The sequence below is a fragment of the Saccostrea cucullata genome, unplaced genomic scaffold, assembly GCF_032062105.1.
Source record: "Saccostrea cucullata isolate Sc308-1 unplaced genomic scaffold, CSIRO_AGI_Scuc_v1 ctg9434, whole genome shotgun sequence".
Lineage (NCBI taxonomy): Eukaryota > Metazoa > Mollusca > Bivalvia > Ostreida > Ostreidae > Saccostrea > Saccostrea cuccullata.
In genome coordinates, this window is record NW_026939043.1 from 54,804 (window position 1) to 65,631 (window position 10,828).

Below are 10,828 nucleotides of genomic sequence, written 5' to 3' on the forward strand. Positions count from 1 at the left end.
TCAGTACAGTAGTACTCCTGTAAATCCAGAGTATCCACCCTCGTGAATATTTTCTTTTCGACTTTGATTTCCACCATATTCTACCTTCACATGGTCACCTCGCCTCAATTTTACTACAACTGTTCTGCTTATTTGGTCCCAACTGTTGTCGCGAACTCTGTACGCTGATGCTACTGTTTTTTTATTTACTTTTATGTGAAGCCATGTTTCCAAATGGCACAGACAGTCAACGACAAACATGTAAGTTCCCGCCACTGGACACACGAACACCCCTGTTCTATCGTCATATCCGTTTCCATCATTTTTAATAATTCCATCATATTTAATGATCTGACCTGCTCCAACACTTAGTCTTCTTGTATTGTTGACACAGAAACTGACTCCCCTATACAGTATTGAAGATTCTGAAACACATACAATTATACATAATGTGAATTTTAAAAACTTGAATATCAAATGAATAAAATGTAAAAAATATTTCCTGGTTGATTACTGTGTAAGGTAGAGAGAGTAAATAAACCATCCTGACAAAGAAAACATGTACAACCGAAAAAATTATCTAAATATGCTGTTGAAATCAATGTAAAACTATAAGTCTCAAATAACTATAAGCTTAGACGTCTCAAATTCTGACCTCACCGCCTCTGAGACTGTGTTACGAAGAGACAGTGGTCTTGGGAAAATGACAGACAGTGGTCTTGGGAAAATGACAGTTACGTAATAAAAAGAAAATTCAATATTTTTTTTATATATGGACATAATTTCACTCGTGAGAGAAGATTTTTTTTTATAATTCCATTCGTGCCTCGCACTTATACAAACATTTTTTAAAAATTCTGTCCTACTGGAAAAATTTATTTCCTATTCAACTACAAAATACATAGCTGTCCTCTAATTACATCCAATAAAATCCTGTCTAAATCCATGTTGATCAAAGTTATCCAAATAAACAAAAATCAAATTTTACAAAATGTACGTTCAATACATTTTTAACTCTTTTTTTTTCATATCATTTTGAAAAGAGTAAATCAAAGAACGGCTAAAAGATATAAAAATAATACTTTGTGTATTAGATATCAGAATGTTTTCTGTGGATTGAATAATGTTTAAATAGTTAAAGATAAATTGAGGTAGGCTTTCTCTTCGTTTGAATTTTGCAATTGCTTATGTAAATACCAAATATACTTATTTTAGCAATGTAATGGTCCAATAAAGTTGGAAAATCATGACTGAGTCTCAATAACGTTTCGAATCTTATGGTGATGTATTGCTCCTTTAAAACATCTTATTGGAAAATTTAAGCTTAAATGATATATTAAGTAATTTGTAAGGCATAACATCTATTCTATTGATACCTTTTCCCAAACTGCCAAAAAGTTATCCGATTTTGTCTATGAAAATCTGATGGCACTAATAACGGGAACCCCCGTTACTTCTGCATTAAAAGGATGAAGTGCCTTCAACTTCCATAATATATATGAGGTATCACTGTCTAAATTGTTGAGTATGCCAGAGCATCAATGATAGTTTGAAACGCGGGATAAATTGTATAACGGCGAAGCCCGTTATGCATAAACTACATAAAAAGGATGAAATGTCATACGACCCGAAGTAGATTGAAAAGTTAAAAATGTTTAGTCGTTCTAATTCAGTATTCTTCAACATTATAAAAATACGAACTGTCGACACTTTTCAGAAGGTGTCATTTTCCTTTTACTTTGGTTTAAAAATAACCAGAATGATATATATTTTTTTTTTAAATTTAACGCGGTAAAAGGGACAATATACCATAGTTTTGGCAACTTATCCTAAGCAATTATACCTGATGTTGAGAGTTGGACGAGTTCCTTTAGAGCTACAGAGTCCAATGTAACTGTAGCCTTAGCATTACTGTAGATCAAGGACTTGATGGAGTCAAGCTTTACCCGTGTGTCTGACTGTGTCCCTCCTAACACCGGGTAAAAAATATTACAGATCACAAGAAATACTGTCAGAGTACCTCCAAGATTTGTAAGTGTAAGCATTTTCTTATTTTGATAATGACACAAAAACAAACATTAACCCTTTATCAGGTTTTGACAAGCACGTACATTTTTACAAATTTCATATTTATATCATTTTTTAGAAAAAAAAATATTGTTGAATATTGATTTCTTTTCACGCAACATTATCGTTATAATATCGAATTACATATAAATGGAAAAAGATAACGACATTGTGCATTGAGACACCATACAGTATATCAATGAAAATGATTCAATACACTTTTTTTGTAACGAGCCTTTTGAGTTTACTGAAAGCAAAACATTTTGACAGCGGGTTCTACCAGCCAGGGAATTATAAAGTTTAAAATTCTTTGGCAAAATATTTCTATATATTTGGTAAATCGAGTCGACATTAAATGAAAATGATCTTTAAGACATTAAGATTCTGGCTTAGGAAGTCCTTAATTTGGCGGTGTAAAATTTTTTGCTGTTTGAGCAAAAATATACAAGAATTTGTCTATATATGTGTGGAAATCCTAGAATGGAAAAACTTGTCCTTTTGTTTGTAACACGGTTTATATATCTATAAACGGGTTTTAATTGTTTAAATTAGTTTAATGCTAATTAAAACTTTTAAAGACTTCTGAACAAAAATGTTAACAATAAAAAAATAAGTGGATTTGAATAAATATTATAGTTATTCGGATCAAACTCTCTGATAACTGCTTATTTGTTCCTTGTCGCATAAATGCAAGCTTAAGACAATTGTAATATTTTTGTAGCTCATATTTATGAAATACCATACTGTTTACATTGTTCTCTCCTCATATATGCATACGATATAATTTTCACAATTTAAAATTCAAAATGGAAGTTAAGAAAATATAAGGATGTTCGTAAACCGAGAAAGATTTAGGAAAGACATGTAAAATAAATTAAATACTGGTTTTACAAGCATTTTTTGGCACAATTGATATATATTCTCACGCGATCAAGGTCATGGCTCTTTTATTATTCTTTATTTATTTCAAGAACGATTGAATTTTCTTCGCTTCAGTTACAATTATGTTAGCGATATTTTTCACAAAATGTTGTTCTTCTGTATTCCATTTGAAGGCTAATGACTACAAAATAGCAATGGATGGAATAAAAAAAAAACCAAATACCATATCCTGCGTCTTTTTTTCTTGCATGAGATGTTGATCCCCCAAGTACTTAAGCTTCAACGCCATTAAGCATAACAAATCAAAATAATTCAGAAAACAGTCAAAATAATTTTTTAAGATTTCAAAATTAAGGACCAAAAATGTGTCGAATATGCCAAGCAATGTGACTCTTGAATGATCTGTATATCAATTTAGTTAGTAGAAATGGTATCCAAATTCGATCAGATTGTTGGAAGACCTGATCATTCTTTTTGCTGATCAAAAACTCAAAAATCTTTTCAATAGTAATTTCAGAGTACATGTGTGTACGATTAGAATGTTTTAAGGGGGGACCTATGTCGTTCTACGTCAAAGCAGTGTTATGTGACGTCACAGTAGCGACGTTCGTTTTTTCCCGCTGACTTTTGCAACTGTGATTATAGGCATAACATTGTTGTTAATCAATAACGTACACAGTTTACAAAAAAAATTTTTTTTAATCATTTATAACAGTTTTATTTGATTTATGGAGTTTGTTAATATTAGAATTCTCTTCCTTTGGTTGATAATTCATAGCAGTTTAAAGTGTGAAGAAATACCTCCATGATATGCTGATATAAAAATGCAAAAATTATAAGATAAAATTTAGCAAAGACAGCGGCTTTAATCAGGGAAATATGTTTAATTTTATGATTACCATTTGTATTTTCTGGATAAAACTAAAAAAATTAAGAAATGTACCTGTACCTTAATTTTATTGATTTATAGTGTATGTAGATTTTATTGTATAAAGTTATTCCTAGGTTCTATTAGGTGTTGGTTGTTGACGGGGAAAGGGGGGAGGGGGAGGCAGAATGATTAGAATGAAGAAGAAAAGAGTTTATCTGTTTAAATTATTTGTTATCAAAACAAAATACTCGTTTTTTGCAAAATAGATTTATATTCAGATGTTTGTCAGTGCTAACTTACCTTTTTTTAGTGCAGAAAGGTCAATATTTATGACAGAAGAGAACGAAAATAAAAGAAAACGGCATATTTCTCGTTTATTATATCATAAAGGTATACTTTTTTCTTTGTTAAAATAAAGAGAGGGGTGACTTCTTTCAAAAAATATTAATTACAATATTTTCACACAAAGACTTTTTAAGATATTACATGTTATGCATGTCGGAATTGTAAAAAATACGACGAGAAAAACGGGGTAATACTTATATTGTACGCCTTTATAAGTTTTCATGCAAGATGAATTACAATGAATTTGCCTTCATTTTAAAGATACAAATCATATAAATTAAATACATGTTGATTTCGATTGTGATTTGACATTTTTGGTTCTTTTTAGCGCATATATGGAGTAAAACAATAATGTCTGAAGATAATCTATTTTTAGTATTTCACACTGTTTTTGCACGTGCTCCTGTGTAAAAATAAGCACATACAGGTATTGTTTTTAATACCTAAAAATTAAAAGCAAGTGGTCAGGAAGGAAATGTCAAAGTTTTGAAAATTTCACACAAAGACTTTTCGGACATAGGTCTCCCCTTAACAAAATAATTTTCCAATTGACAATGATAAGGTAGGTATATTTACGTTCTTTTAATTGAAAATACAATTATTTTTGTTGTCAAGAATCCAGGATTTGAATTCATATTAGGAAATGGTTGAATAATATGTTAAAAGTTGTACATTTCATAATGACTGAATTTGGTAAAGTTTCTTGGAGCTTTAAGGTATCCACATTTGATTTGCACCACTTCTGAAATATATTGCTGGACAGTACCAGTACTCCTTAAGTTTATCTTTCATTGTTGTCAGTATTATGATAGAATTGTAAAAGAAAGAGACTCGGTAGTACATTAAATGGAACATGCTATATATCTTTGTAAGAATTTTTTATGAAACTCGGAAATCTAGAATAGCTGGATGTGGTATTCAGATTCATTTTATTTGCTGGGAATATTTAGACTGACATATGATTTTGAATAATTTCTCCTAAGAAAGGGTTTGGGGTAAAAGATGGATTACCACTAGCAAAATTAAGAACAATTTCATTCAAAATATGATTTAAATAATGAGCCTTACAAACAAAGATACAGTTGCAACCTGCTTTGTCAACTGGGACCAGTACTGATCATGTAAGCTATCTAATTCTTTTTTCACATCTGAATTATGAAACATAAGGACAGGTGTTTTCCTATTTTCCCTTAATCGCTCAATAAGAGACTTTAACACACATCTGATACTTTTAATACATTTTGACGAAGTGTCAAGGTCTTTTATAAATGTTTAACCTATTGTTGGAGTAAACTTTTACAGAATTCACAATATTTGTGAAAATATTAAAGATCAGGGTTTCGTAAGTTTTGGACCTTTTAAAATACTTTATTGATAACTATATTTACTTTATCCTTTATGATGAGCTTTAAAAAACTTTAGTTTAGAGTTTTGAAAAGCATGAACGCATTTGAGGATTATTTTTCAGATGTTATAAATAGTTGATATATAAGCTCTGAAGAGTAGATTTTAGTCTATGTATATTTGCAAGATATTTTAAACAAAGTCTTTTTGGAACACAACCTAACTTTTAAAGGAAATTATATATTTCATTTGTTGTACCAATCCAATCTATTTTCATAATATATGTCGCTTGGATAGCTGGCGACATTTGCCAAGGTGTAGATCACTTAACCTGGAGTATCTTGAAAACTTTGCACATTAATTGGTTGACATTACAGCGCTTTAGATAACCAATTTCGTGACCTTTTGGATTCCACTTTGACGTACTTTTCAAGATAGTCCATATTGTCAATAATAATAAACAGCATACTTTTGACATTTAAAAATAAACTTTTGTTCTTAAGCATGTGCTCTGTTTTTCATAAGTGTTTTAGCTTGACCTCACTAATGACATACTCTGAATATTTAAGTCTTTGAATTTGGAGAGGGTTTATTTTAATCATTGGTATTTCTACCACAAGTTTTCGAGCTTGCGTCTCTGAATAATGAATCTGTACATATGCAATTATACCTAATGGACTTCTATTTCATTTATCATTTTTAAGCTTTCAGATTTGAGGATCATATTAGCACTATTGTTGTTTTTCTACCGTAAATATTTTTTTCTCAGCAAATACATGATCAATCGTGTCATTTCATTAATCATTTCAGCGCTGAAGGTTGCGAAATCTGATTTTCAGAGTGTAAACCAGTCCCAATGTTCGCGGATTCTTTTTTTCTTTGCAAGCTAATGTATTTGTTATAATGCAATTAGTAAATAAATAGCTTTTTTATATCTTAGATTTATTTACAATTCAAATGGCGTTATAAAGACACTTGCGTTCCTTGAGATACTCTAGTTTTAAATTCTAGTTTTAACTGTTTTAACGAACATTGCTTTTTGAAAAGGGACCAGAGGTCACATGTCATGTGCCTAAGACATTAGAATTAATGTTAATATTTTGTGGTAGTATACATGTTAATTAGCTTAACTTTACCCTTTAAACGTCTAGGATGCTGACATTGATAAAGTAAGCAATTTTGAAAAGAAGGTCAAGGTTGAAATTCATTGGATGTCGATCGCGCCTGACCTTAGTCAAATAGGCAGTGTTCCTTCGCAATGCGCTGGAAGCTTTGAAGTAAAAGTTGTGGCTCTGCAAGTATGTATATCTATATTATTCCAGTAATAAAACTCGAAGCAACCTAAAATTAACCAAGAACTGTTTTTTTTAAAAAAGGTTATTTTGCACAGACCTAGGAATTTTTTTTAAAAATGAAAACTAATAAATCAATCTGTACGTGTACAATGCAAGACAGTAAAAATGGGGAATAGCTTTGAATGAATTGGAACATTGAGTGCTATATGAGTAGTATATTGTTGACGTCGATGGTTTTTCTCAATTACTTCTGTACACAAGAGCATGCTATACGTATGAAAAATGTACGATGTAAATTATTGACAAACAATTTGATGAAACAAATATCATCAGTCTCGTTTAAAGTCACCATCTGAATTTGAATCGGCAAATACAGTCTATCATTAAGTCAAATGTTGACTGAAGTTTTTCATACTAATTGTTAGTCCATTATTCATACATTGAATTGACGACGGATTTTCCGTTATTTCCCGATCAAAACAAGAGCACACGGCGGGTTTGACCGGTCGGCAGGGCATGTTCACTCTTCCATGATACCTGATCCCACCTCTGATGTTTTGGAGGTCTGTGTTTATAAGACAAATAATAAGTCACTTCTTATGCGCAAAACTTTATTAACCTTAGACTAACCTTCTTTAACAGATACTTCTTGGTACCAGTTAAATTATTCATACTCATTTTTTTATGCAGGACTTTTTTTCTGTTACAGTTTTTTAAAATTTTATTAAAACAGTTTTGGCGTTAAGAAAAGTCCTTCCAAAGATTATTTACGGTTCCTTTGAAACTTAAACTACATTTGGATTCAAAAGGCCTTTGCAAGATTAAATATATTTCAAATATATTTTTCTTTCAAAATAAATGTAACATTATCAAATCTATTAAGTCTTTATTATCTAAAGGAGTTCAAGAAGAAATCGGGAACTTCCAGATAAATAACTGTTTACCGACTTACTTTCGATCAATGATCTAGATTTGAAGGAGGGACAGTACAGTGTATTACAGTGTGGGAAATGTGTACTGATGAGAAGAGTTGTCTAACTTTCAGATATCCATTGTTGAAATATACACATGTTAACAAATCTTTATTAAAATAGAAAATTTGGTGCTCTAAAATATCTATTGTAATAAAAGAAATTGTAGGAAAACAGTATGATTATAAAAATTGAAAAGGCATTACAATTCTAAATTTTGAACTCGTATTTTTGCAGTTTGATCGATTTAAAACACATTGAAATATACAAGCCGTATAATTTCTGGCAAAGATAGAGAAAAGTATGAAACAGGTTTGCTTAATTCATAAAACAAAAAGAATAATTTATTTTCGCAGTACAGTTAAGGCAACATTTTCTATAAATGTTTAACTGTTTTATTTTTTGGCAAGACACTCTAGTTAAAATAACTTTATGTTATCTTGAAGAGTATGTTCATCGCTATTCACATCGGTATTTTTTGTCATCATGTGACCCTCTAAAGTCACGTGGGCTGGGATTTTAGGTCAACAAATGAAATATCAAATTTAACCAAAAAGTTCAAGGGCAAGGCAAACAAAAAAATAACTGTACAATGTTTTAGATTGCCCCAATGTATCTATACTTTCGCAAAAGTGATGCTCATTCAGTTAGTTTTCCGATATATTTAAGTTATTCAGCTAACACAGACAGTATTATATGAAAAATAGGGTATTTTCCTAATTTCATTGGAAATTATAAATTACCTAAAGGATTACAAGGACATGAGCATCACTTTTTGAAAACTATACAGTGAGTAACATGAATAATTTAAAATATAAACCTATTTTTTTAGATTGTCGCCTTGCCCTTGAACTTTTTGATTAAAAATTGACATCTTGGTACAGTCAATCTAAATATAGTTTTCAAACGCATCGTTGACCCAGCATGGGAGATAACTCTTTAGTTCTTGATACAGTTTGTTTACCTTGTAGATTTTAAATTAATATACTTGCGGACTGCGCTGGGATCTTTTTACTAAATCAAATGGTATGCATATAACATCCTGGACATTACTTTCTATTGTGTGACTTACTTCTCTATACAATGTATGAATTATGTGTACTAAAAGACGTCTTTCAGACCTTCCGCATTTCCTCAAATTATGTGGAAACACAGATGCAGCTAGATGTACCCTTTGCCGCAGCATTGTAATCTAAAACGCCGATTGTTAATAAAAATGGAAATATTTGATTATAATTAATAGTCAATTGATAGCCTTCATCAATGCAATAATTAATTCGATATTAAACTATACCCCTCTGTCACTACTGTACATTCACTTGTGTACAAGTAAGAAAACGTTTTCATTTGATTTTTTTTTTTTTGCATACAAGATTCTATCATGGCTTTCATTCAAACCTTCAACTCCTAAGATATTTAAGTTGTACGTTTTAAGAACTAAGTGGAAAGCATAAATATTCCTGTATTTGTTAAGGGGACGACCATTTTATTCCGAAAGAAGTGGGGGGGGGCAGATCTCGAAAATGTTGAAAATAAATATGTCCCAGACTGGGTAAGAAATAAATAATCTGCCCCAGACCAGAGCCTCCTTCCTATAAATTAGAGGGGTTTTTTTCTTTTGCTTGTCAGACATTTTTCAGAAGAGGAAAATAAATAATCTGTCCTTCATCTTATTGGAAATAGATATTAGTCTTTTCTTCATTGACATGAAAATAAATTTAAAGGCAGAGATTTTAAGCACCGCCTTCAAAAATACCTGGCCTGGGTAGCCCTGTCAATCAAGTGCATGAAGGTCCATCATTGGATGCTGGAACTTGATTGACAGTTACTGACTGGTACTTGTGTATACCCTGTACACATTGATTGGGACTCATGGTGACCTTCTAATTAACTTTTGATCCTTTGACCTTTACTAAACATGATATACAGAATTACTGTATTACTATGAAATTTTATAGATTGATAATATATGAATTAAATATACCTTTAGTATTTGAAAATAATATAATAATTATGCATTTTTAAAGCCAAAACATTAAACTTTAGTACAAAAACTTTTTTCAAATGAAATTTCGATATTATTTTTAATATGTTAAAGTGGAAATGTTATTGATAAAGTTCAGAGCAGCACTGTGTAAAGTAATTAAATTTAAAAAATAATGTTTCTAATCATGGGTCATTTACATTTTCCTTTTTTATTCAAATGAAAATTTACAAGCATGTTTAATGGTGACAAAGCCTTATTAAGGTTAGGATAGACCTATACAGTGCAGATATTTTTTTGTGAAATGTAGTTCACACAGCTCTCTTTTCATTTAATTAATAGATGGGATCCTGGGGATGAATGAATCAACTCTAATTTGGTTGTTGCAAGAGATGTTTTCTTTAAATTAACATAAACAATAACATCTAAAACAATCTTTGTTTTAATATTTGAATTCATATTATATCATAATATTAATTTCTAAAATAAGTAAGGTTGTTTTCAAACAGTCAAAAATAAATCAATAAAAAATTGAAGAAAATTTTTTTTTACCGCTAATTTTAAAATTGTCTCAAAATCCCCAACACAGGTAAAGTTTGACACCTGGGGTATTTCACTGTGTATTAAATCTCTTCCTGTGTATAGGGATTAGGAGACAGATGACCACAGGTAGACTGCTAGCCCCCAAGGCATTCACACCTGTACAAAATAAGCCCCTCCCTCACCTGGAATTTACCACCCGATAAAAAATCTCTGCCTTTAAAAAATTGACTTGGGAAAACTTGCTAACCCCCCCCCCCCCACCCCCTTCCATTCAGAATAAAATGGTGGTCCCCTATTCCCCTTTCCTGTTTTGAATCAATTTGGGGAGTCTTTAATCTCCTTTTAGTTACTATTTTTGGAAAAAACAAATTAACACAATGTATATGCTGAAAATAAGATCTTGATGGACATTGACACCCATCACACAAAATATATGCAAATTAAGATTTTCAAATACTAATAGCCTTTTCAACACCTGTACAGTAAATACATGTATATGAAAAAGTCAAAGCATTAATTATCAAGAAAATTTATTTCATAAACAGCT

At 30.9% G+C, this 10,828-nt stretch overlaps 1 protein-coding gene across 1 annotated transcript; it reads right to left on the reverse strand.

Annotated features, from left to right (window-relative positions):
* On the reverse strand, positions 1-2,024 carry LOC134252152 (complement C1q-like protein 3). The gene is made up of 2 exons (XM_062734590.1): positions 1,823-2,024; positions 1-404 (listed from the first exon to the last, which is right to left on the reverse strand). Exons 1-2 carry the CDS (start codon positions 2,022-2,024, stop codon positions 1-3), a joined length of 606 nt encoding a protein of 201 aa, XP_062590574.1.
* Between the last annotated feature and the right edge of the window lie 8,804 nt (positions 2,025-10,828).

Coding starts and splice junctions, on each gene's coding strand:
- LOC134252152 (XM_062734590.1), bottom strand. CDS start 2,024: ATGCTTACACTTACAAATCTTGGAGGTACTCTGACAGTATTTCTTGTG. Junction 405..1,822: donor CGTCCAACTCTCAACATCAG/GTATAATTGCTT, acceptor TATGTGTTTCAG/AATCTTCAATACTGTATAGG.